This window comes from Myotis nattereri (genome assembly GCF_964212035.1).
Source record: "Myotis nattereri genome assembly, chromosome: 7".
Taxonomy (NCBI): domain Eukaryota; kingdom Metazoa; phylum Chordata; class Mammalia; order Chiroptera; family Vespertilionidae; genus Myotis; species Myotis nattereri.
In genome coordinates, this window is record NC_138082.1 from 48,077,886 (window position 1) to 48,104,358 (window position 26,473).

General features: G+C 40.2%; 2 protein-coding genes across 7 annotated transcripts in view; one reads left to right on the forward strand and one right to left on the reverse strand.

The window, feature by feature from the left end:
• The first annotated feature begins 464 nt into the window (after positions 1 to 464).
• SPC25 (SPC25 component of NDC80 kinetochore complex) lies at positions 465 to 8,569 on the forward strand. Of its 3 annotated transcripts, none has more exons than XM_081096067.1 (7): positions 465 to 504; positions 1,399 to 1,551; positions 1,644 to 1,709; positions 2,561 to 2,707; positions 3,940 to 4,044; positions 5,021 to 5,119; positions 8,270 to 8,569. In XM_081096067.1, the coding sequence occupies exons 2-7, from the start codon at positions 1,413 to 1,415 to the stop codon at positions 8,392 to 8,394; spliced, it is 681 nt and encodes a 226-aa protein (XP_080952193.1). In that variant the 5' UTR covers positions 465 to 504; positions 1,399 to 1,412; the 3' UTR covers positions 8,395 to 8,569. The 3 variants fall into 3 exon arrangements, with proteins under 3 accessions (XP_080952193.1, XP_080952195.1, XP_080952194.1); XM_081096069.1 differs by lacking the exon at positions 465 to 504 and adding an exon at positions 536 to 625; XM_081096068.1 differs by lacking the exons at positions 465 to 504; positions 2,561 to 2,707 and adding an exon at positions 538 to 625 and having other exon boundaries at positions 8,270 to 8,558.
• Positions 8,570 to 13,444: 4,875 nt separating this feature from the next.
• Positions 13,445 to 26,473, reverse strand: part of NOSTRIN (nitric oxide synthase trafficking) — a 60,823-nt gene continuing 47,794 nt past the window's right edge. For 2 of the 4 annotated variants that reach the window (XM_081095676.1, XM_081095679.1), the window contains 6 exons: positions 23,660 to 23,768; positions 22,524 to 22,609; positions 19,610 to 19,735; positions 18,535 to 18,649; positions 16,748 to 16,837; positions 13,445 to 13,651 (listed from right to left, as the gene is read on the reverse strand). In XM_081095676.1, the coding sequence (XP_080951802.1) occupies positions 13,485 to 13,651; positions 16,748 to 16,837; positions 18,535 to 18,649; positions 19,610 to 19,735; positions 22,524 to 22,609; positions 23,660 to 23,768 (693 nt within the window). In that variant the 3' untranslated portion in view covers positions 13,445 to 13,484. Of the gene's footprint in view, positions 13,652 to 16,747; positions 16,838 to 18,534; positions 18,650 to 19,609; positions 19,771 to 22,523; positions 22,610 to 23,659; positions 23,769 to 26,473 lie in introns of all 4 variants that reach the window. The other 2 variants (XM_081095677.1, XM_081095678.1) reach the window with 2 other exon arrangements.

Below are 26,473 nucleotides of genomic sequence, written 5' to 3' on the forward strand. Positions count from 1 at the left end.
TTAATTCACATAGTCAAATACAGAGAATCAGAAGATTCTGGAAGTGTTAATATTAGAAGCCAATTAACAGTAATATTCCAGCCACTTCCCAGTGAAGAGTTATTTTAAAGATGAGACCAATTAAAATAGTATTTTTATTCGTTTAATCATTTTTAATTAGCTTTATTTAAGCTATGGATAGTGCCAAAGAAGTGGGTATACACTTGGTAACAGAATACAATTAAAGTTCGATATTTATATTTGTTGCAGAAACCTTTATTTGAAAATGATGAACGGCCGGTCCCAGGGAGAGTCCCCCAGGAACTATTAACGCTTTCCTAAGCCAAGCTGAGAATGAGGCGATGGCTCAAAAAAGAACTACAAATCCCAGAATGCCCTTTCCCCATCTTTTCCGCGAGACTCGGAGGGGAGTGGCTACATTAACCAATCCCTTCATTGAAAAACCTATGCTACCAGCCAATCAGAAGGCGAGCAGGCGCTGGAAGTCGGGAGGCAGAGGGCGCGGTAGGTTTGAAATTGGGAAGTTGGCGCGGCAGAAGGAGGTGGGTCTGCAGCCTGGCGGTTAGCTGGGGTCGGTCCGCGTCCTGTGCGGGGAGGGCGGCGGGGCCCAGGCCTCCCGGAGAAGGTGAGAGAGGTGCATTTGGGGCGGATGTGTGTTGGGGGAGGGGGTGCGGGGCCAGTGTCCGAACGCACGTCCTGTTGTTTGTGAATCTGGGCCTCGCGGGCGGGCAGCGGCGAAGCTGAGCGAGACGCCTGTGGGTCCCTGGGGAGGTTTTAGGTCTTTGGGGCGGTGTTAGCGTCCCAGAGAACTGGTGGCACCGGTGTCTGGCAGGACAGGCTTTACCAGTGGAGGACGCCGAGGCCGGAGAGTGTAGGTGGCTTGCTCAGGGCCTGGACTACACCCACTGACCCCCCCCACCACCACCACCACCACCCCCGCCTCCAGTCTTCCGTTTGCTGCCGCCTGACCTGACCTGGGTGGGAGGAAGCGGGGGTAGGTGCGTGGGGTCTTATCCTGCCGGAGGCGCCGGCACCCGGGACTTGGCGATTCAGGCTGGAAGTGAAAGTGTCAGAGTTGGCAGGTTCCTTAAGTGTCACCGATTTACTTGTGAGGAAATGTAGTGGGCGTCATTTTCCCAGGGTCCTGGAGCGTGTGAGTGTCCCGTGCAGCTACATGCCGGCGACTTTCTAGGAGGTACAGGTGCCCCGCATCCTGCTGCACTTTAGCCCTTGTTAACCCCAGGCGACTGAGCTGCTCTGGGATATCTAGAGTTAAACGTTAAGTTGCTAACCTTTTCTAGCAAAGGTCAAACTGCCAAAATATCACTGATTGGAATATGTGCCTGATGTGATTCAAGCAACTTAAAAAATACAGTGTGTGTTCTACTTGTTTTGTAGCGTTGTCTAACAAAATGGTAGAGGATGAGCTGGCACTGTTGGATAAAAACATAAGTGAGTTTTGGAATAAATTCAAAAGCAGTGTCCACGACACCTCCTGTCAGATGGTGGGACTAAGAGATACTTACAAGGACATCAGTAAAGCATTTACAGGTACCTAACGTTAGTTTGTGACATTATGTTGTTCTTTGCTTTTTAGTGTTATTTCAGCTGGATTGAAACATCAATTCCAATTTCTCTTTCAGAAAAGCTGTCAGTGAAATTGAAGGAAGAAGAGCGAATGGTTCAGATGTACCTAGAATATCAAAATCGTATGTAACAATCTGTAGATCTCAGAGTTTTTTTTATATTAAACATCTTTATGAAATCCCTGATACATGTAAAACAATGTATGCTGTATGAATGTGTGTGTATGCATGTATATCAAAATAATAAACATTTGCCCTAGCTGGTTTGGCTCGGTGGATAGAGCGTCAGCCTATGGACTGAAAGGTCCCAGGTTCGATTCCGGTCAAGGGCATGTACCTTGGTTGCGGGCACATCCCCAGTGGGGGGTGTGCAGGAGGCAGCTGATAGATGTTTCTCTCTCATCGATGTTTCTAACTCTCTATCTCTCTCCCTTCCTCTCTGTAAAAAATCAATAAAATATATTTTTAAATAAAAAATAATAATAATAATAATAAACATTTGTATTCATATCCAGCTTAATAAATAGAACATCCCATGTTATACCTTCCTCTTTTCCCACCTTCCAGAATTAACCTATCAATATTTTGTTTCGTGTTGTGGTTTTGAATGTTATATAAAAGGTATTATTTTGTCCCCTTTTTTGATGATCTTTGGTGGTGAGTTTTATTTCTGTATTTATTTGAAGGGGGAGAGCTGCAAGGGTCATGATCATCTGATTTTTCAATTCTTGGTTTTATTCGGTATTTTTTTAAAAAGCATTTTTATCTTTTTATTTCTATTTTCAAAGACAAATAGGAAAGAATAGATTAGGATTCTTTTCTTTTTGTTCTTTTAAAGATTTTTTTTATCATTAGGAAATATTAATTAAAACATACTGTATTAATCTTATGGAAGTCAATACTTTGGTCTATCTTAGGTACGTATTGGAAAACAAAGCATGTATATTCCAGCTAATACTGTGTGCTTTTTGCAGAGATCTGCAGGCAGAATAAGCTTATTCAAGAAAAAAAAGATAACTTGTTAAAGTTGATTGGTGAAGTAAATGGCAAAAAGCAGGATTTGGAAGTACTGACTACAAATATCCAGGATCTTAAGGAAGAATATGCTAGGAAGAAGGAAAGTAAGTTTTCAGTTGTAAACATGTTTAAACATCAATCTAAATTTCAAAGTGGTGATGGTTCACAACTCTGTTTTGCCTTCTCTGCAGTTTATTGCCCAAAATAGATATTATGCCTGAGGCATAGCAAGGACTCATCTCTGTAAGGCAGGGATTCTCAACCTGTGGGTCGTGACCCCTTTGGGGGTTGAATGACCCTTTCACAGGGGTCGCCTAAGACCATCGGAAAACACATATATAATTACATATTGTTTTTGTGGTTAATCACTATGCTTTAATTATGTTCAATTTGTAACAATGAAATTGGGGGTCACCACAACATGAGGAACTGTATTAAAGGGCTGCGGCATTAGGAAGGTTGAGAACCACTGATGTAAGGGGTCTCTGAAAGTAGCTGAGTGGGTTTTATTTTCTGTTTTACTTAAAGTTCCTTTGGATTTCTTATATAGCCAGAGTAAGAGTGAAGTTAATCAGTGAGTTTAATTAAGTGTAGTAGGAGACAGTTTCACAAAACAAGATTTGCTTGGGAGAAGCCATAGTATAATTTAGGTAACAAATTTATGGATCATGCATTCTCTGACAGAAACTATTAAGCAACCTCTTTATGCTGGAAAATTACTTTGTTTAAAAAACTTTTATATTCAAATGAGTGTTTCCTTTGGAGTCTTGTTTGCCCACAAAGTAATCAAATCTCAAATCTCTTGAAAATAGCGAAGTTTGTTTTGTTAATGCTTTTTCTTACAGAATTTGTTTGCTAGCCTACATTATTTTTCTTATCTGCTATTTATTACTTAGGACATAATGTGCTAACTTTAAGAATAATTCTAAACTAGCATGAAATAAAGCTGACTTCTTATGAGAAATAATTATGTTTAAAAGAATAGAAATGTTTTTCCAATGAAGCAATTTCTTGGCTTACCAGAAAAAACAAAACAGTATAAAGGAAGTCTGTTTCTCTGCCAGCCATGCAAACCTTGGCCTGTTTATTCAATCTACTAAGTGATAAAATAGAATAAAACATTCCTCTCACTTGTGTATTTTCTCACAGTTTTTCCTTTCATCTTGAATGAACAGAAGCCCCTTTTGCTAATTGGTAGAGATAGAAACTGAATAAATTTAAGCAGATTCATTTGTCTGGCATCATTTTTACAGTTGTTTCCAAGCTTCTTTAATTAATTAAATGAGCACTGAGTATTATTTAAAATATTTGATAGTGTGTCTGTTTTCTTAATCAGCTATTTCCACTGCTAAGAAAACGAGTGAAGAGAGGTTGCAAAGGTTACAGAAGTCTGTAGACATATTTAAAGATCGACTTGGGCTGGAAATTCGAAAAATTTATGGTAAGTATATTAATGTCAATAAAACAGGAAATTAGGTGTGTCATTTTTTAAGTAGAGAATTAAAAACATTTTTTTTCAAAGCAAAAATATTTCATGTTTTCAAGTAAAATAATGACTATATTATTAACTTTAGAAAGTAGGGGAAAAACTACAAAATTTTTATCACCATAACCTAAGTACTAATGCCTTGGTTATTTATTATCCAATATTTTAATAAATGTATTTTGGGCATGGTTTGACAACCATGCAAATAATTTTTGTTCTTTGCTCATACTGGTATTGTATGATTAGCATTTCTCCAGTTGTTATATTGGTAAATTTTAAAATGGTATAATAATTCATTCCATTAACATAGCATTAGCACGTGTATTGCCTCTAACTTTTGGGTTCTGCCTTTTTTTTAGTTTTAGAAGTACTACGGGGAATGTAGACTACTCCATTTCTTTTGTATAACTTCTGTGGAATTCCCAGAGAGGAGTTACTGGTTAAAGCATGTAAATATTCCAATGGCCTTTACATGTATATATGCCAATTTACAGCACTGCTTATTGTGCTGGGAGACCCCAAGATTACCATCATGTTTGGTGATTTGCGAGAAAGATTTACTGGACTCGGCATATAGTCATAATTTTGATGAAGCACAATGCCTTTTTTTCTTTTGTTATTTGTGATTTTGGTCATATGTAAACTACAATACTTTTAAAAACTAATTTGCAGCATACATTTGGAGATACTGGTTAAGTGAATATAAAGGGTGGGACAAAAGTAGCTTTTGGAAAATAATACAATAATTAATACATAATAATACAAGAATAAACTCTATTTTGTATACTCTCAACTACAAACCTATTTTTGCCTCACCCTATATATACTTAGTGTTTAATGACTGATCAGAGACAAAGATAAGAAAGCACATCTTCATCCAAAGCTTTGGCACTAAAATGTTCTCACATTAAATAACTTAATCTCTTTTCAGGTGATAAATTGCAGTTTATATTCACTAATATTGACCCTAAGCATCCTGATAGCCCATATATGTTTTGCCTGCACCTAAACGAAGCAAGGGACTATGAAGGTATGCCCTCTTCTCTATAACTGGTATTTAAGTTTGCCACCCCAAAATGTTACTTGAATCAGAATATAAAGTAATAGGATGAAATAATATTCCCACAACTATTGTTTTCTTTTTCAGTCTTGCTTTTTGGGATATCTACATTAATAAAAGAGAAAAATAATAATTGGCGTACGACGCTACCCTTTTCATTGGCTAATCAGGGCTATATGCAAATTAACTGCCAACTAAGATTGGCAGTTAACTGCCAACAAGATGGCGGCTAATTTGCATATGTAGGCACAATGCAGGGAGGCGAAAGGGAAAGCAGGAAGAAGCCCCCTGCCACTGATAGTGATCGGAAACCCAGGGGGGAGCTAAGAGCTGGGGGGCAGCCAACCATGATCGGAGAATCAGGCGCCTTTACCGCCCTGGCCAGTGATAGCAGGAAGTAGGGGTGGAGCCAGCGATGTGAGCTGGGCATGGTCGAAGCTGGCAGTCCCAGGAGCTAGGGGTCCCTTGCCTGGGTCTAAAGCGAAGCCCACGATCGCGGGGCCGCTGCAGCTGCGGGTCCCCGCTGCCTGGGCCGGACGCCTCAGCCAGAGGCGTTAGGCCTGGGCAGGGGCGGAGCCTGCAACCGGGGGGAGCTGGGGGTCCCCTGCCCGGGCCTGACACCTCTGCCGGAGGGGCCGATCCGGTGATTGGTGATCGGAGGGTGATGAGGGTCAACTCCTCTGGCCGAGGCATCAGGCCTGGGCGGGGGGCTGGGGGGTCCCCTGCCCAGGCCTGATGCCTGGGCCAGAGGCATCAGGCCTGGGTGGGGGGCGGAGCCGGGGATTGGGGGGATATGAGGGTCCCCTTGCCCAGGCCTGAAGCCTGGGTCAGAGGTGTCAGGCTTGGGCGGGGGGTGGAGCAAGCGATCAGAGGGAGATGGGGGTCCCCTGCCCAGACATGATTCCTGGGCCAGAGGCCTCAGGCCTGGGCGGGGGCCAGAGCCAGTGATCGGGGGGAAATGGGGGTCCCCTGTCCAAGCCTGACACCTCTGGCGGAGGCATCAGGCCTGGGCAAGGGGCCGATAGGCGATCGGAGGGTGATGGGGGTCTACGCCTCTGGCCGAGGCATCAGGCCTGGGCAAGGGGCAGAGCCAGCAATCGGAGGGGTCTGGGGGTCCCCTGCCCAGGCCTGACGCCTGGGCCAGAGGCATCAGGCCTGGGCTGGGGGCAGAACCAGTGATGGGGGGAAATGAGGGTCCCTTGCCCAGGCCTGACGCCTCTGTCAGAGGCGTCAGGCCTGGGCAAGGGGCCGATCCTGCAATTGGAGGGTGATGGGGGTCAACGCCTGAGGGCTCCCAGTATGTGAGAGGGGGCAGGCTGGGCTGAGGGACACTCCCCCCCGCCCCCCCACACACACACCCAGTGCACGAATTTCGTGCACCGGGCCCCTAGTTGTCTTATAAAGGCTGTGACTATAATAGACTTTTGATAGCACAGTGCCACAGTGGCAGAAAAGTCTAAAAGATAAAAGATCACTATATTATGAAATATGAGTTATCCTTTTAGAGAATTCAAAGCAAAGCTATAAAGGATATGACTCCTTAAATGTGAATACTATTATAATTTATCCAAATAGGTGATTTTAAAACCAAATGTAAAATCATTAGACTCTGGTAATTTTTGTCCCCCCCAAAATCAATTTTACAAAATTATTCCATCCTGAAAAATTCTACACATTGGTAATTTAGCTGAGTTACTGATTCTCTAGCAGGCCAGAGAATCAGGCCTTTGAAAGTGATTAATTTATTGGAACTCAGGAAATGGTTCTCAGCTTTTGGTGCCTGTGTTCACACTAAAGCATTTATAGGAGACACACACTCAGGTGAACTCTTTAGTTGGCTCTCCAATGTGCCCTTGAACCCAGTTCCTGTTCTAATGATATTTCCATTTTAGGACTCGAATTCATGTACAAATATTTGGCTTTTTTCTCTCTAGGTAAATATCTCCTAATCCAATGAGTGCTGAATTTTAAGAAGCAATCCCAGGAAACCTCTTACCTAGCTTTTAAATTTTCTCCAAATTGGATTCCTCTATTGCAGTGGTTCTCAACCCTCTGGCCCTTTAAAAACAGTTCTTCGTGTTGTGACCCAACCATAAAATTATTTTCGTTGCTACTTCATAACTGTAATGTTGGTACTGTTATGAATCATAATGTAAATATCTGATATGCAGGATGGTCTTAGGCGACCCCTGTGAAAGGGTCGGTCGACCGCCAAAGGGGTCACAACCCACAGGTTGAGAACCGCTGCTCTATTGCTTCATAGTGTCATAGTATTTGATAGTGTGTTAAAATAGATTCTGCAGTTTAATTTTGAACCAGCTGGTTTTTCTCTATTCTTTCTCTGCTTGGGCCTTGTTTCCTAAACAATTTCTACCAAAGAGCAGGATTGATGTGATCGAATTTCTTCCCCTTGAACAAAGTACAAGGTTGATGGTAGAGAATGCTGGATCGTCCCTTTTCTTTGACCTCTCTGGAGACTTGCTTGCTCCCATATGTACCATCTGGTTCAACGGCATATGAGATCCGTACTGTTATTTGTGATTTGAATATCATTTGTTTAGTAAGCCCTATAAATGCCACTTTTGGAATAGTGACATTTTCTAATGACCTCCCTCATTTGTGAGACTTCATACCCCTCCTCCCTATAATTGTAAGTAATTTAGGGTTGGAACTTTTTTGATTCAGTGGTAAGATACTAGAAGTCAGGCCAAATTTCTGTAGAGAAAACTGACAATAATTTAAACACATACACACACACAACCTTTTAAAAATAGTTTAATTAAAATGTATAGGAAAGATGATGAGAAATGGCATTCTGTTCTTTATCACTAAGCTCTTCAATCCCTTGCCTACCATCTGTTTAAATTTAAATCAAGATTGTAGTACAGAGATTTGAATATTTAGTGATTAAGTAGAGGAAAGGTTCAAAAGATAGTTAAGATATGAAAATTAGGTGTATCTATCATCCTATGCTCAAATCAGTTCAATAAAATGGGAATAAAATTATGAATTTTAAAATTATGAAAATTAAAATTATGAATCAGATGAAAGCATCTAAATTGGAAAACTTCTCCTCCATAAAAAAATCTCATTCAAATTGTCTTTTTTTTCTTCTTCTAGTGTCAGATAGTGCTCCTCATCTTGAATGCCTAGCAGAATTTCAAGAGAACCTAAGGAAGACCAAAAATTTTTCAGCCTTTCTTGCCAATGTTCGGAAAGCTTTTAGTACTATGGTTTATAGTTAATGTATAAATAATACATAAAATAAAAGCTGTTTCTTTTTCTCCCCTATTTTGTATCTCTTAAAAAGAATTCTCATTATCAATAGTTTGCCTGTAATCCTTTTGGATTTTGTTTTTAACATTTCTGTGTGCTGTGTTTCTTTAAAGTATTTAATTAAAATCTTAGGAAACAAAATTTATAAAGTCAAATGTGTTCTTTTTAAAATGAAAGAATATATACATATACAGTTGACTCTTAAACAACATGGGTTTGAATTGCTCATGTCAACTTATATGTGGGGTTTTTTTCAATAAATATATAGTCATCCATCCATACCCCTGGGTTTCACATCTGCAGATTCAACCAAGCATGGCTAAACAGTATTTTCAATCTGTAGTTAGGAATCTGCACATACTGAAGGTTGACTTAAATTATCCATGGATTTTCAACTGCATGGGGATTGGAGCCCTTATCACTGCAGTTGTTCAAGGATCAATAATATATTTACATACATATTTTTAGATAGTTTTATTAATATATATTATATATCATACACATATGTAATAAGTGTATGATATATTTTTTGTATTATTAAAATATGTATGATATATATACCTCTGAAGGTATTGTGGTTGCTTTCCCTCCTTAAAAGATTAGACTCGGGGAGTATTGGTTGTGTTACTGGTTAGTCAGAAATGGAGAACAGTGTAAATTCTGGGTGAACACAGATGCTTTCTTCTTCCTTTCTCCTAAATTGCAGATAGCATGTTTCTTCACCTGACCAGCTGGGAAGCTGGGTCAGAGGTGGAAGACCCAGATGGGTAATGTCGAGCCTTACTGAGCAGGACTAGTTGGCCATGTATGAACACAATGGTCAGAGAGTGAAGAGGGGCTGGGAAGAAGGGAGAGATCGGGAAGATGGGAGGAAAAGGTCAGGGTAGGAGTGCAAAAGAATGGCCTGAGAGGGCCAGTGGGGAACTGCTTGTTTCTCATTCCCTATTATCAAGACATGGCCCATCCCATACTTTGTTTTGCCAACATGATTACCTAGTAAGTGGCTGAGGAAGAGGAGGAAGATTTTTTTCTTTTTTTTTTGTTTTGAGAGAGAGAGAATGTAATGTAGGCCAAAATATTCCTTCTTCCCAGGGCAATGAAGAACCTAAAAGGAAAAGTGACCCTTAGCTATTGCGCTCTCTACAATGGGGAAGACTTCTCCAGTGAGGTCCCCAGCACCACTCATCTTAAAAAACGTATTGGATCAGGAGGAGGGCATGTTCCTCTTTTACAGCCAGCTTCTTGAGTGTATGGTTTTTCTCTACTTTCTCCAACAGTGCTCCTTCCAGGTATGTGTGCTATAGTTTAGTCAGTATTCTCAAGATTCGTGCAAGTAAGCCAGTGGTTCTCAAAGAGCAAACTTGCATCAGAATCACCTGGGGTCTCTGACTGAGTGTGAAGTGGGGGCTAATACTTTGCATTGCCAACATAGTACAGGCTTATACGGGCACTGCTGGTCCAGGTGAAAATTTGGCTCAGCCCTGATCAGTGTGACTCAGTTGTTTGGTGCACATTGTCCTGTGCACCAAGGGGTTGCCGGTTCAATTCCTGGTCAGAGCACATGCCTAGGTTTCAATCCCCAGTGCGGGGTGTGCAGGAGGCAGCTTATTGATGTTGTGTTCTCACATTGATGTTTCTCTGTTCCTCCCTGTTCTCTTTCTCTCTCTACCTCAAAATCAATTATATATATAATTTGGCTTTACTTGACAACCACTGGAGTAAGCACTTACCCCCAGTGTCCAGAAAACTCAATTTACAAGCCAGTTGAAACAGATCAGTAACACATTTGCCACCTCATATAACTGGCCACCTGGCCCCCATCCCTGCTATGCACTCCCTGGTGGGACTCCTTTGTTGTCCCCAGATCTCTATCATAAGACCTGAGCCTTTGGACCAAGGTCTTTCTTGACAGCTCAATTTGCTCCTCAGTTGGCTTCTCCTATCACATAGTTCCTTTGAGAAAGAGTTTTTCTCTCTAATTCTGTGAGTCTATTTACTCCCACCTCAGCTCAAAGCTCCTTTTCTCAACATTCCCATGACTCCTGATCAGGTTCGTATCCACTTGGTTTGGCAGATTTCCCTGGCTGCAGGCACCTATATCACTTAGCTTCCCTGAGCTGAGCTCCCATCTGAATAAGCATGACCTGGGTTCTCTAGCTCACTGATTTCTCACTCCTGTTCCTTGTTGCTGCTCAGCGAGAGGAAGGTGGGGGGACCCAGACCCTGACCCCCCAACCCCTTTCAGGATCACAACATACAGGAAACTCTGACACTCCATCCAAATAGTTCTATCCCTGTAGCTGCATTCTCTACAAAAGGTTCCTGCTCTTCTCTGCTTGCCCCTACACCTTGGTTCAACCTTCTCATGCCATATGTCCCCAGGTCACTTTCCCAAGATTATACATTCTGTTCTTCCTATGTAACATAGTAAGTGACTATAGAGCATATTATTTTGATTCTAATGTGCTTCTCTTGCTCCAAATCAGGCTGATTATCCCACAAAGCCATTTTGGGAAAGGAGGACTTTTCTCTTGGAGGGGGGAAGAAAGCTAGACTATGCTCAAATAATTATCAGTTAAAGCCTTATAGTACAATAAAATTTACTTTAGCCCAAATTGCATATTATATTACTTTCTGATGAATTAGAATGGATTATAATATTCATTATAAGTATTAGTATGGATAATTGAAAATGAAAAAAGTGAAATTAATAATCTTCTGGTTGATAGTGTGATGGATATGTTAGTCTTTACTAGAAAGGAGACAAATTAGAATAATGCTTTCGGTGAAAATCTGGCTCAGACCTCTCAACTCCCTATATTTCCGGTTGTCAATGTCGCTAAAAACTTTCTGATGTATGAAACTGCTTAGAGGAGTATAATTATGAAAGCCTAATAAAGAGTTTAAAAATATTAAAAAATTTTTATTCTATATAGAAACCTTGGACACATAATTAATCTTCACAATATATACTTAATTTTTACCGAAGGGTACCATCCCCATCAGTCCAATCAGAAAATTCTTGCCTTCCTAAAAAGATCTTAAAGATAAAAATTGTTATGCCCAACTATATTTGTATTTCATCTAGTTTAAGACTATAGCATTTCTTTGAAGTTTAATAACTACATATCACAGCTGCAAAAAGAATATGTGGTAACATTTCAAAACAGGAAAACCATTTATGTTTCTATAAAGTAAAACTGATTTATGAAGAGGAATCTCTTTCTTTGAAAAGTACTTTCAAAGAGTTTCAGGGTCCAACCACCATTATCATCACTTTCTCTATACAAACGATTCGGTGTAAGCTGCAGTCAATTGCTACATAATTTTTTATCCATCAAGGCTGATGGAAAGAAGTAAGATGAAAAGGAAATATAAGTTAAAAATCTCCGTTCATGGTCTAGGGGCCTATTATTCAGCCCACTTTCTACATGCAGAAAGCTATCATTAATGCACCGTTAAGGATGACATTAAAACTTCTGATCCATTCTTCCAGGCTTGAAGTTATGCCTCACATATAACAAATTTTACCTGAGCTCCTTCAGGTCTGATATCTGTATCTATAAATATCTCTATGTATTAGTTATATCCTATAGGAGTATAATATGCACAGTATAAAAATATATGTACCTTGCTTTGAAAAATTCCTTCTTGAAAATATAAAATTTGAATTAAAAAAAAAAGGTAGGGGGCAGGGGAGAAATGGAATGGATTTTACTTACTCCTTTAAGGCAGACTGTATTTTGCACAAATGGACATACCCAGATGTTTCTATCAACACCATGACTTTCCATTGAATGGAGTGTGTGATCTCCAGGCTGACTTAGGCCATTTTCTGAAAGATGCTGCTGTACCACTTTCTCCATTCTAAATTGTTACCCTCGAGAAAAGCTGGGGTCTACCTCTCTCATTCCCAACCTTTTCCCATTATATAGTATTTAAGAAAGCAACATAAATCTCCTTTTCTCCAAATATTCCATTTGATAGTGAATGTTGATTTCTCAAATTTTCCATCCAAACTGGAGACTCATTAGCATTTTTTATTGTTTTATTGCTTCAAGTGTTACAAAGACTATTACATATGTCTCCCCCCGCCCCCCCGCCCCTCGCCCTTGACAATCCCCTGGCCTCCCCTAACCACCAGTGTCTTATGTCCATTGGTTATGCTTATATGCATGCATACAAGTCCTTTGGTTGGAGACTTATTAGCATTTAAAGTACCTTTCATTAGGAAGTTGCATAGGGTATTCCTTTCATAATGACCCCGCTGGGAAGTATAGAGTTCCTGCTTTCTAAATTGGTATATGAAGTTTCCAAACAGACAAGGAGGCACAAGGTATCAGGCAGTCTCCTTCCTAACCCTTTCCCATCCGCCTTGCTCTTGTTCTCAGATCCCCATCCACCCCTGGCTCACACTTGATCTCACTCTAAGAGCAGTTTTGGCTGTGGGAGAAGGTATATAAGAAGCTGCTACCTCGGAATGTCATTGGCTCAGGATGGAACTCCACCAAGCAGACCTCTTATCTGTCGCCCCCACTTGTGATCACTCAGACTCTTGACCTCAGTTTCTGACCCTTTATTCTAGTCTCCTAACTTGGGTCTATTTCTCTTGTGTCTTGTCTGCCCATCTTTTGCTGAGCTCTTCTTCTTGGGCTTATTCTGTGTTTTTCTCATCTCCCAGGCCCTGTTTGACCCCTTGTAGGCCTACTGTGGCCTGTTGCCACTCAAGTCCAGAGGAAGCAGACATCTGAGTCCTATGACCTATTGTGCTCTCAGAAAAAGATGTGGCTTCATGTAAGCAGCTAAACCCACCTTGGAGTCTGTCTGTCCGTGACACCAGGGGTTGCATTGGGTCATCTCCAGGGTCTCTAAGATTTCGAAAACTAGGAGCCATGGGCCTGTTCCCTGCCTCCCTTCACCCTCCCACCTTCTGACTTTGTTTCAAAAAATAACCAAGAGTACAAAGCACTGTGACCTGCAGGTAGGACTCCATCACCCAGTTAGAGTGATAAACTTGCGAAGATCACAGCATTTCTTTATTTGCATTACAGTGTATAGTTTACAGTGTGTGGGAGGCAGTGTGCTGAGAATCTTGTTTCATGCCTGTGTACCCAGCATCTGAAGGGAGCTCCTGCACGTAAGCAGCGGGAAAGTGGCCTTTTTTCCCATTTAAAGATCCAAACCACCATCCTTCTTCTTGTTTCCTGTGAATAGTCACAATGTCACCTGTGAAAATGCACATTTAGTTAGACAAATGGGTCTTTGCAATTTGAGCACATACCTGAGCCCGATGGGTGAGACAGTTTTTGGGAGAGCCTGCTTTCAAGGGGATACCTGATAGCATTGGTTTCTGCAGGTGATTCAGATGAAGCAAACTTTATTAACCACCTCTGGATGAAGCAGGCATAACGCAGAGCATATTAAAAAGAGTAAGATAATGGACAGCTAAGTTATGGTATGATATATTTTGATTAAAAACAGAATGACGCCCTAGCCCAGCCGTGGGCAAACTACGGCCCGTTTGAAATAAATAAAACTAAAAAAAAAAAAAGACCGTACCCTTTTATGTAATGATGTTTACTTTGAATTTATATTAGTTCACACAAACACTCCATCCATGCTTTTGTTCCGGCCCTCCAGTCCAGTTTAAGAACCCATTGTGGCCCTCGAGTCAAAAACTTTGCCCACCCCTGCCCTAGCCGGTATGGATCAGTGGATAGAGTGTGGGCCTGCGGACTCAAGGGTCCCAAGTTTGATTCTGGTCAAGGACACATGCCTGGGTTGCAAGCTTGATCCCCAGTAGGGGGAGTGCAGAAGGCAACCGATCAATGATTCTCTCTCATCATTGATGTTTCTATCTACCCCTCTCCCTCTCTGAAAGCAATTTTATATATATATATTTAAAAACAAAACAAAACAGAATCACGTTGGAACGTGCATCTTCATGTTGGCTGGCTCACTTTGAATATAGCTGATGGGTGGTCACCAAACCCTTTCTTGGTGTCTGTGCTTTAAGGGTTTCTCATGTTGGTGTCTGCAATTGTTTGGTATGTTGACTACTATGTTTTTGCTACCAGACTTTTCTTTAGATTAAGGCAGCCTCTTGCCATGAAATGTGACAGCTTCACAGTCCAATGTTTCACTTAATAGCTTTGCACAGAAATATAATTCCTCATTCCAAACTTAGGTAGCTTTAATAAAATATCAATTTGAAGACAATACTTTTTTAAAGCTATGATTCAAATAAATAGAATTCCTTAGAAACACATGGTTCTTCTCGAATTCTCTATTTTTAAAAATGCTAAGCTGATATTAGTAACCCTGAAGTTTAACCTGATGCCCCAATCCTCTGGCTCTCCTTGCCTTTTGAGAGAGTCCCTTCTCTACAGCTGCCTCCTGCCCACTTCCTTCAGGATCCCAAAGCTACTTTAGCATGAGCATCATTTTACGGCAGCGGTTCTCAGCCTGTGGGTCGTGACCCCTTTGGGGGTCGAATGACCTTTTCATAGGGGTCACCTAAGACCATCGGAAAACACATATATGATTACATATTGTTTTTGTGATTAATCACTATGCTTTAATTATGTTCAATTTGTAACAATGAAAATACATCCTGCATATCAGATATTTACATTACTATTCATAACAGTAGCAAAATTACAGTTATGAAGTAGCAACGAAAATAATTTTATGGTTGGGGGCCACCACAACATCAGGAACTGTATCAAAGGGTCGCAGCATTAGAAAGGTTGAGAACCACTGTTCTACGGTAATATGTTTAGGCTTTCTTTCATTCTGTTCCCCAGTCATTTTCTTCTTAAAACAAAGGAGACTGGTAACCCCTCTTCTGTCTCTCCTCAGTCATAAGTCACTATTCATTCTTATAGAAAATCATTTTCAGTCTAAGTTCTCAGGTCAGCAGATTGACAAAATCTATTAACAGAAATTTAAAGGGATAATTTAAAATCTTACTGCCACTTTCCCTGAGCTCCTCATTGTATTTTTAGATCTCACTTAGGTTATGACATATAAGGATAGGCTTTGCAATCAAGGAAGAACTAAAGACAAGATGATCCATTTATTGTGTAACTACGTAACTCAAACTCAGTACCCTGGGTTCTAGATGGCATCTGGGAAATGGTTTTTATGAATATGGAAAGCGGGAATAGAGCATTTCATTTACATACTTACTGCCATAGGTACCCTCAGGATGACATGGTGAATAATGAAGCGACTTCTATAACACTTAAAACTTTTAAATAAAGGCAACATTGACTTAAGAAGAATGGAAGAGAAGGTCTACTTTCTATTTCCTTTTGGGGGGGGGGTGGGTTGTGTCTTTACTTATTTCGGCGGTAGAAGGAAGAGTAATTGCCTGGAGAAATCTGATTGGCAAAACGAAAAGGAAGCTCCCACTGATCACTAGCAAATGTGTGGTGTCCCTGTTGTTTGGCTGCAAATATCCATCCTGATTTTCCCTGGGTTCTGGGTGCCACGTCCTGCTCACAGATAAAAGCTTTTTCCTATGACACACTGACCTTTTCCTCACCAACTGTTTCTTTTCCAGGCCCCTGCTTTAGCTTTCACATCCCAATGTGGTCACTAACTGGACACGCCAAGAAAGCTGAGGCTGGCAACATTTCCTTCTTTAACAATATTGAGGTCAATATAAGCCATTATGTAATATCTTTCCATGTGAAACAAAAATCTGTGACACAAAGAAGGGGCCTGCTTCCTGAGATTGGTCATAGAACACTTTCCTGAGAGATAAGTGGGAGAAATATGAAGCTGGGGGTCCTTTGCCGTGGGTTCTAGAGCTTGCTCTGACACTCAGCCATGAGAGGAAGTCACTTCACATTCCTTCATGGTTAGCTTTTAGAAAAGGTGAGACCACCTCTCTAATGACTTTCCATGACTGCCATTCTACCCCCATGTGGCACTGTGAGTAAGCATGACTGAGTCTCTACATTCAAACCCTCCACTTCCACTGCCTGTGACTTTAGCCCAGTACTTACCCTTTCTATGCCTCCGTCTCTTCAGCAGTAAAATGGGAATAAATAACAATAACCACTGCAAGGGGTTTTATGAATATTAAGTTGGACAGTGGGCTTGCAATAATGTCTGGCACACAGTAAATACTGAACAGATGTTAGCTATTTCTTTTATTGTGTTTTATCTTTATCTTCTAAGAAAGGTGATTGTAAACCTGAACTGAGTTGACATGGTGGTAACCTTTATGGCTACTGTACTAAGTCAGAAGTTTTATTCAAATTAAGGATTTCAGCAGGGGAAGGCAATTAAACATTTGAGAATGATTCTTACCTACTTCCAAATCCAATTCATCATCTTGCCTGGCTTGAAAAGAATATAAGGCTTTGCAAAGAATGTTGCCGTGCTGGGCCACACCGGAGGCTGAAAGTTGGATCAAGTTATAATTACCAATGCTGTGTCAGTAAGCAAGAGGAAGAGGATAGGGAGCTCTGGTTATTTAGCAGTGTGGTGCAGAGCTTAAATAGATCGAAGTCTTCTCAAAAGAAAAGTTTATAATTTTATAAACTATTCCTTGATTCAGTAACTGTTTATGATATACCTACTATGTATATCAAGCATGTCAAACTTGCAGCCTGTGATGCGGCCCACAATGAATATTTTTGTGGCCCAGCCAATATAACGGTATGTAAGAAATGTTTTAATAAAAATTTTGTAACTTAATTTTTACAATATCCTGTTGTACATAATCATTAATAACGAACTACAATGTTTGCTAATGACTGATTAATCGTGTTGCACTCATTTCCCTTATGCCCCTTACGCACAGGCGCACCATTTCTCTCCACTAATACTAGCAGCACATATTTTAGCAGCCGATTGCCGCGTCATTGGTCTTGGGCTGACTTGTTTAGTGTGTGCAACAGGAAATATTTCGCTTTCGGAGAACAAGAAAAAAATAGGTTTATTTGCGTTACGCTTATTAATTTTTGCAGTTTTTCAGTGTCTGGTAAGTTAATGTTCAAGAAAATATATTAATTTTTATTAAAATGTTCTATTATTTTATATTAATGACTACTCATTTATTTCAGCCCTTTGTATTCAGCATGTCTCTATCGAAATAAACCTATGTTTCTATGAAAATTGAAGCTTTTGTGTTTTTTTTTTGGCCCACATGAACTTAAACCTTGTTTACTGGGCCCATGTTAGCTTTTGATTTTGACATGCTTGCTGTACATGGATTGTATATGTTATATAATCAACAATTACATCATAATATAGAAAATAAGTCTGGAGAAAAGAATTATTTTAATAATAATCATAAAGATAATTTAAAATTATTTGCTTTCCACATGAACTTAACAGCAGTTGGCTGATATGTGTGGTATGCATGCTTTGCTGTATGCGTGTATTGGAAGACATACACAAGTTTTGTCATTCAGGTATAGATAGGGGACACTTTGACCATATGCTTCTTAACATCATCCCTGTTTTTCAAACAATGCCACAGTGAGTCTCTAATATACATGTGGACCATAATGTCCTGGGTTTTATTGAAACTCTTTTTTTTTTGCTTTTGACCAATTTCTAATCAAGAAACTAGAGAGTCAAGGTTATGGTGAGTATAGCTGAACTATGAGGGACAATAATGTGCACGCGTGTGTGTATATGCATTGAAAGGTAAACACCAAAAGGCAGCAGGGTGTGGATGGACAAGTGACTCAAGTCAGGTAGCTGAATAAATGGGGGAAGCAGGCCCTGCGATCAGCATGCTTCTCACATGGAGGTTTGGAGGAGGCTCTGGAGACGGTTCCCCGAGCTCCTCCCAATGGCTTAGGGGTGACCGTGTGCACTGTAAATTGCAGGCTGTCTGAATCGCATGCAACCAGTCACCTCATAAAATTCTTTTCCCAACCCTCCATTCTTCTTGGCTCCTTCACACTTTTTGGATTACATTTGCACAGAAAGCTACACATTCTAACAAATTAATCAGTCTTAATTTAAATGTAGATTTCTTTGAGCTGATATATATCATTGTGGCTATAAAAAAAAATAAGTAAATATAGCAATGTGCTTTACTGATAGGATTTGGCCCAAAATTATTCCGGGCATAGGATTACCTGCACATGAAGAACTTGGATTGCTCTGCCCACCAGAAGATGCCCTTCTTACAACAGTCTGTAATCTCTTCATCAGAAAAGGCCGAGATATTCTTACATAACTATGGGTCTGCTGCTGTTCAAATAAATATTTTTGAAAACAGTTATTTTTAATAACTCAAGTATTCATGAAATATAATTCTTCTATAGCTGTTTTCCTTAGGAATATGTTTTGTAATTTTTTTGGAGGAGGGTATAAATAAAGCATTAACTACATTCCTAAACTCTTATATAGAGCTTTTTTGTATCTAAAGCCTTAATATTTTCAGAATTAGAAAATTAGCATATTGCAATTCTGACCTGTACATAGGCAAAATAATAAAATTCAACCTTAATTGACTTTAATGCAAATGAATTACATGGCTCTGTCTAAATGATTGAGACCATTTTATTTTCCTTCCTTCCTTCCTTCCTTCCTTCCTTCCTTCCTTCCTTTTTTGATTGAGACCATTTTCCAGCTCAGAGTCTCTTAGAAAGAAATTCGTCCCTTTATAACAAGATGGTTATAGCACCCCTTCTGATAAACAATGGAAAACAGCTATAAGCAGTAGTTAATCCATGCATATTCACTATTCACCACCAATTCCTAAAGAGGGTAACACTGGGAAAATACATGTATGTGATTTTTAAAAATTGTGCTCATGCATTTTCTACATTATGTGGTATAATAAATGGATGAGACTAATGCATATTATAAACCTTATGATTCAGGTCTGTATGAATATGAAATTTCAATTTAATAAAAAGTTTACTATAAAAGCACAAAGGATAAAATTAAGGTATGAGTAGGAAGAAGAAAGAATCCAAAGGGTTTTTAACTCCCTGTGTTTAGTATACAAAGAATGTATTCAGCTGTGTTTAGCTCTTGTTACTCCTCTCAAAGGAATGAAACTAAATTTATTTTAAAATTCTGCAGTTGAGATTTAGGACATGTGGCATACATAATTCATTACAGCTTTTTTGCTCTGATGCTACTTATACCACTTCACCCAGCAAGCCTAGTTAAGAAATTATAACCAATCTCTTAAATTTTTACCTTTTCTTTCCGCTTGAAGATGGAGTTACTACAAGGATGGCTGGGCTGAGGTCTTTGTTCAAGTTCTGCTAACACTGATGACAGTTTATAGGTGTTTGCTTGCATCAGGTCTAGTTTCAAAATGGTCTGTGGATACATCATTTGGCCTTGTGAGTAAGTTTCTAGAAAATGAGGCACAACTGCATGGGTAAAAGTATATCAGGATAACTTCCAAAATGACAAAGAAATCTAAAAAATTACACATTCAACTCATATGCAGATATACACAGAAAATGCTGAGCGAAACAATGGACCCTTTTCCTAGAGCAGTGGTCGGCAAACTGCGGCTCACGAGCCACATGCGGCTCTTTGGCCCCTAGAGTGTGGCTCTTCCACAAAATACCACGTGCGGGCGCGCATGTACAGTGCGATTGAAACTTCGTGGCCCATGTGCAGAAGCAGCAGTTTGCTGACCACTGTCCTAGAGGAAAGCCTTACTTGTTGAGTGTGTCTTATTCTGGACTCGTGTGAACATAGTAAACCAGAAACCTTGATAGGTTATTACTCAGTATTTTGTAGCAATGAATAGGCTTTACCCAATTTTCTGCTGAGGAATGAGAGAGGGAATAATAAGTGTGGACTGAGAAGGTAGGCTTTGGGGAGGCCTTGAGGAAAGGCAATTGAGGCATCGGCGCTCTACACTGCGAATAGGATTGAACTCATATCAGTAGAACCAAACCAAAATGATGGGAGGCAGGGCTTATTTATTATTTTGGTTGATGTTCATTGTTTTTCTTGAAGAGGTGAGGCCTTATATTACACAGAAAGTTCACAGTAACACTACTCAAAACTAGAAACAATATTTTAATTATAAAAATAAGGACTGAAGCTTAAGATACACTCTTAGGCTCTTCCTGTTCTCTACTTGACTTTGAACTGTAAACTTTATAATGACTTCTTTGTCAAGCTGTGTCCAATCAGGGTAAAAACAAAAAAAACAAAAAACAGAATCCAAGTATTAGAAGGGGCCTGCTTATCCAATCTCCTCCCCACCATCACCTCTCCCTTCCCCATATGTCCAGCATGGGGATTCCTAACCCTAAGATCCCTGCCAGACACCTCCAATTGATGAGAAAGGTCTCTAATTCTTGAAACAATCCACTGCATTGAAAACCCTTTGAGGTAGATACCAATATCCCCATTTTACAGTTGCAAAAACTAAAGTTATCCCCCATACCTTCTACCATTAGGACTACTCTGCATCTGAGAGCATCACAGAGCAAATCTCCTTCCCATATCCAAAGTCAACACGAACAACAGTTTTTCAGAGAACATGCCTTACCAACATTTTTGCTTCAAATATGGCACTTCAAGGACAAAAAACAACAACAGTGAATTAGGAAGAATTTAAATGAAACCGAGTGTCCTAGTGCAAAAAAACTTCCCTAGGTAACACAAAATCTACCAATATCACGAGTTTCCCTCCAGCAGATGCAGAGGTGTGCAATGACATAACAGGGGTATTTGGTACCCACTATTCGAAGGCTTGCATTTGTTCCTTCACTAGATCACAAACACTGTGAATCTAGGGGTCAGATTCCCTCCCTCCTCGCATCCTCCACTGTGTGAATCAGCCCAGTGAATACCTACCACAGTTTCTGATCCTAATACATGTTCTATGCTGGTAACAAGAATGACAAACATCTGTGCAGGAACAACCAAACAAATAAACTTGTAATTAACGCCATCATAAAGTGCTCTCACTTGCCTTTATTTTGGTAAATGTTATTTGCGTTGAACTAACTAAATATGTTGTGTTATCACAGAAAATGTCCCAGTCTTTTAGAATTTCATAAAAATCATAGCCATGTGTCATTGCGAATATATTAGACCTCTGTTTGCAAATGAGGAGAATTCAGGCTTTTCTCTTCACAAGAAGTGTTAGGTTTGTGTCTGCAACAGCACCCAACTGAAGGAAACCTGTGCTAAGAAACAGATAAATTGTTCTTTTCAGCAAAGAACTACTGAAATTGCCTGTTTGGACAGAATTTTTAGGTACCTACTCATAATTGAATTAGGCTATATTCGAGGTCAGGGAAGCATGTCCAGTTTCCCGTATCCTTCAAAACATTATTGCAACAGAGTTTTATCTCTTCCTGATTTTTTCTCAGAAAAGATAACCTACCAACATTCTCTCACTCTAATCACAGCAGAAAACCCATATCCTGCACACATGGGTACTAGCATCTGCTTGTTTTTATTCCTCTATTAAAGTCACAGGTCTTTGCTAATTGCCTTTTTAATATGAATTCCTCTGAAGTTGCCACCTTGTCCATCAATTCCTACATATTTCTTTCCTCCTGTTATTCTCAGAAGACCCGGATGTTAGTTGAGGAGTGAATGAAAAACAGCATTTTAATCAATAATTAGTTTTTCAGCTTGCCTCTGCACATTGTGCTCGCATTTTCTAAATAACATTTAATCCTCACAAAAACCCTTTGAGGTAGGTTCCAATATCCCCATTTTACAGATGCAAAAACTAAAGTTATCCCAGATCCCTGTAAACAGCAGAGCTAGATACATGCAACAGAGGCCTTTCTGAATGTAGAACCTGTGTTTTTGGTCACGTTTCTTAACTGGGTTACAAGTACGCATGGTTTCCAGACCCTGAAGGAATCATTCTATTTTAGAGAACTCTATTTTAGGCACTTTTTTTCCCCCCTAGGAAGAAACTGAAGCAAATGTTTCTAAATAGTCGGATTTTTCCAGATCCCTCAAACTCCTTGCCAAGGACCTGACCCTACACGCCTCAGACTAGATTGTTCTGTCATGAGAAAGGAAAGGCAAACAGCGGCCAAATGGGCTGGCAAACGAGCGTTCTAAAAATAACTCTTTCATCCTTAAATCTAGGAAACTGTGCTCTGCCAATATTTACCTCCTCCATTAGGGCTGCTGTGCTTTTCTGGCTCTCTGGGTCTGAGAAGGAGTTGTTGGAGTAAGCTTTCAGCATTCGCCGGAGTCCTGAAAATGAAATCATGTTCTCGGTCACAATCCTCCTGCTCTGGGGGGACACAGCTGAGCCCAGAAGGATTTCCGAAATGGCTGGAGCTGTTTCTGTAGGTACTTGTTACTGAATGGGTGACCTTTACCTTCATTTAATGAAATGTGAGAAACGCTGGTTGGTGCTTAGAGTCTTGACTGATATTTTTCCAAGTTGAGTTCATGAATCCTCCTTGTTGACCCATTCCTGGTGGGTTCCTGACATTTACCACAGGGTTAACCTTTCCCTTGCTATGATATTTACATGTGGAAACACTTTTGCTTTCTTGGATTTCCTGTCAAGTGCTCCATTGCAATCAGTTGTTCTGGTTCACGTAAAATAAGCTGTACATGTCACGGTCACAAGTGGGGAGTCGCTTTTATTATCTGCATCCTTTTAGAGAGGTTTCCCATTCTAACAGGCCTCCCCTCTAAGAACAGGATTTAATCTGAATGATCTTTACACCATTTAGAGCGTTAGTTTAAAAGGAAACAGACAAGAAAACCCAAAGCCCTGTGCACAGTTTACTATGTTTTAAACCAAATGAATTGTCCCTCGTTCCAGCAATGCCAGAAACATGGTAAAATGCTGCATTTCTGCCCAGCTGGCATGGCTCAGTGGTCGAGTGTTGACCTACAAACCAGGGGCTCACAGTGGAATTCCTGGTCAGGGCACAAACCTGGGTTGTGGGTTTGATCTCCAGTGCGGGGCGTGCAGGAGGCAACCGATTGAGGATTCTCTCTCACTCTCTCCCTCTCTGAAATCAACAAAAAAATATTTTTAAAAAATGCTGTCTTTCTGGAAAAGGTGGTATAGAACTTATATAGCTCTCACAGATAGACCAAAGTATCGTTTTTGGTTTTTTATTCTCTCCTTTCTTTTTTAAAAAATTTTCTTTATTCATACAAATTAGGTTTGACATGTGATTCTTTAAAGGAGATAATCCCTGTGCCAATCAGCAAAAGCAGTATTCCCCAACTCTCAATGGAAACACTTTCCCTTATCAGGCTGTTCACAGACACATTACACACCTTCCCGGTCACTTGAGGCTTTTTCAATATCTCTTTGCAGTCTCAACAGTTTTGATTTTATTGAAGACTTTTGTCTCTCTTTATTCATTGCATTGTTAGGATCTTCTTCCTTGAGGGGAAGAAAAAGGATATTTAACAACTTAATAAAGAAAAAAAAGGTTTTCTCTCCAAGTTGCACTGAGACTGTCACTATTTAATTTTAACTGAAAGAAAAAAGTAAAAAAAAAAAAAAAAAAGCCAGTAACTGAGACCTGCTTAATAAGAAATCATCTCCTTGTTCACAACTTGTAAGTACCTAGCTGAGCACTTTCTTTAGAACAAATTATTCTTGAAGGATGAGCCTTACTGTAGCTATTTCATAGTTACTTGATAAGTAAATGTATTTGGTGTATACTCATTGCTCTCTATCTTTATTCAAGTTAGAGTCTTTTAACCGTCCCCATGTAGTATCACATAGATGCCTCGAGCTAGGATTGCTTAACAAGCTGAGCAAATGTTTGTGTTCTGTGTTGCTGGTACTGGGGATGCCTGAGCAGAAACACAAATGCTCTTCCCAGAGTGGGTTTATAATTAAGCCTTGAAATGTAACATAAGAGACCTCGTAATTCAAGGCCACGTTCATTGATGAATGAAGCAGGCAGGAATGTGTGGCCCACCAAGGCCAGGGCCTGGGCACAAAAGCTTTGAGGAGGCTATAAGACTAAACCAGGATTTTTCTGCCAAGTGGAAGGAGGACAAAGGGTGCCCCAGGCAGAAGAATTGGCTCAAGCAAAGGACAGAGGGAGGACTGTGAGAACTGTATCAGGAACAGTAAATAGACCAGTTGCTTAAGCAAACACCGTGAAAGAAAAAGTTGTCCGGGTAGGTTAGGCCAGATTTTGGGGCAGAAAGAAGTAGGGGTTTTATCACATAGGCTAGGAGAAACCATTAACAAAATCTGAACTTCCACATACATATTTCAAGGGTTGAATATAAATGGGGGATGTTAGGGTCAGATGGAAAGGTGGCTGTACACATAGCAGAGGGAGAGAAACCTGTGGAGAAAGAGAGGAATCTAATGACTAAAGATGGAAGTGAAGGAGTCAGGGAGTCAGGACTTCTCTGATAGGGAAAGTGACAAACTGGGATCCCAAATGTTGGCGGAAGGTTAGCTCTAGATAGATGTTCATGAAGAAAGGGGAGCTGAGGATTTACAGCAACATGAATAGCCTTTAAAAAATGTAATGTACAGGTAAAAATATTTTATTTACATATTGTGTATTACATAATTATAAAAAGTTTCTTTAGAGCCCAAGGTGATGTCACACCCCCAGGAGATCTGACTAAACCACAAAGATGCCTAACTCCAAACCTGTCCTTCCTTGCTGGAGAGCACACATTATAATCTGGCTGTCAGACCAGTCCAAGACTTCACTTGGTCTGCTTGGGACACCTATTGCTCAAAAATGTATCTCTAAGGATAGATCACTACTGGCTCAACTTGAGGATGGAGTTTACTACTATCCTTTAGCTTTCTTAAATTCCTCCTCTCTTCCAAATATTTGTTAGAGAGAAGATTAATATTGGAAGAGGCATATAAAACTATGGATACCATCTTTGAACATGGCCTTTACAGTGACCTTATAAATATTTTCACACTGGTCATCAGCCCTCCAATATTTGTACTTGGATTGTTCTCCTGCCTTACCTCTTGCCCACATAAATTTCATAGAACTACATAAAAGTCCCTCTACACTTACTGCCATGACTATAAAATCAGACTTTGGAGGCATTTTGCCTTAAGGTATTAAGAAAATCTTATTTTTCCATTTGAAGATACAGTCCATTCTCTTAAACAACAGACGTGTAGTCTTTAGTTCTGGTGCACTGAAATTTCATAGAAACCAAAAATTCCATGAGCACAACAATTAAAGATAATCTATCATGGCTGCCTCCTTATATTTCAGCTAGAGGTCTGGTGCATGAAATTCATGCACGGGTAGGGTCCCTAGCCCTGACCAGTGATCAGGGCCAATCAGGTCCTTCCAGCTGCCAGATGGGGCCTTCTTTCTGGCTGCCAGCCAGGGTCTTCTTTCCCCAGCTTCTGGCTGGGGCCTTCCTTCATTCTGCGCCACCCCCTGGTGGTCAGTGCATGTCATAGCAAGCAATCAAACTCCAGGTCTCCCAGTGGAACTCCTGAGGGGACACTTTGCATATTAGCCTTTTATATATATAGATAGGAGCCTAGTCAAACTTTCAAGGAGAATGACCCTTATTTTATTGATAGGTTAGTCTATAGCAGTAGTTCTCAACCTTCTGGCCCTTTAAATACAGTTCCTCATGTTGTGATCCAACCATAAAATTATTTTCATTGCTACTTCATAACTGTAATGTTGCTACTGTTATGAATCGTAATGTAAATATCTGATATGCAGGATGGCCTTAGGCGACCCCTGTGAAAGGGTAGTTTGACCACCAAAGGGGTCGCGACCCACAGGTTGAGAACCGCTGGTCTATAGGGACATTTTTATTAGCCTTTTAATAAAGTAATAGATATACTCTATTGTATATTTTCTCAGCCCAGGGATCACCTACACTATTTGGAAGAAGAGAAAAAAAAGAAAGCACTTTCCTATTATAATCCAATCTCCCTTTCTGCTCCGATCTCTACCTCTGCTTCTGCTTTGAAAAGACATTGCTATTGTTAATTTGCTTTGCCTTTGCCAAGGTAGGAAAAAAAAAAAGGATTCATTTTAGAAATAGCTGTCACATGATGCTATTTGGAAGGTAGGGAAAGGAAAGGTTGGTCGCCTTCCCAGGTGCTGGGCTCACTGC

Coding starts and splice junctions, on each gene's coding strand:
- SPC25 (XM_081096067.1), top strand. CDS start 1,413: ATGGTAGAGGATGAGCTGGCACTGTTGGATAAAAACATAAGTGAGTTT. Junction 2,708..3,939: donor ATATGCTAGGAAGAAGGAAA/GTAAGTTTTCAG, acceptor TTTCTTAATCAG/CTATTTCCACTGCTAAGAAA. Junction 4,045..5,020: donor GGAAATTCGAAAAATTTATG/GTAAGTATATTA, acceptor ATCTCTTTTCAG/GTGATAAATTGCAGTTTATA.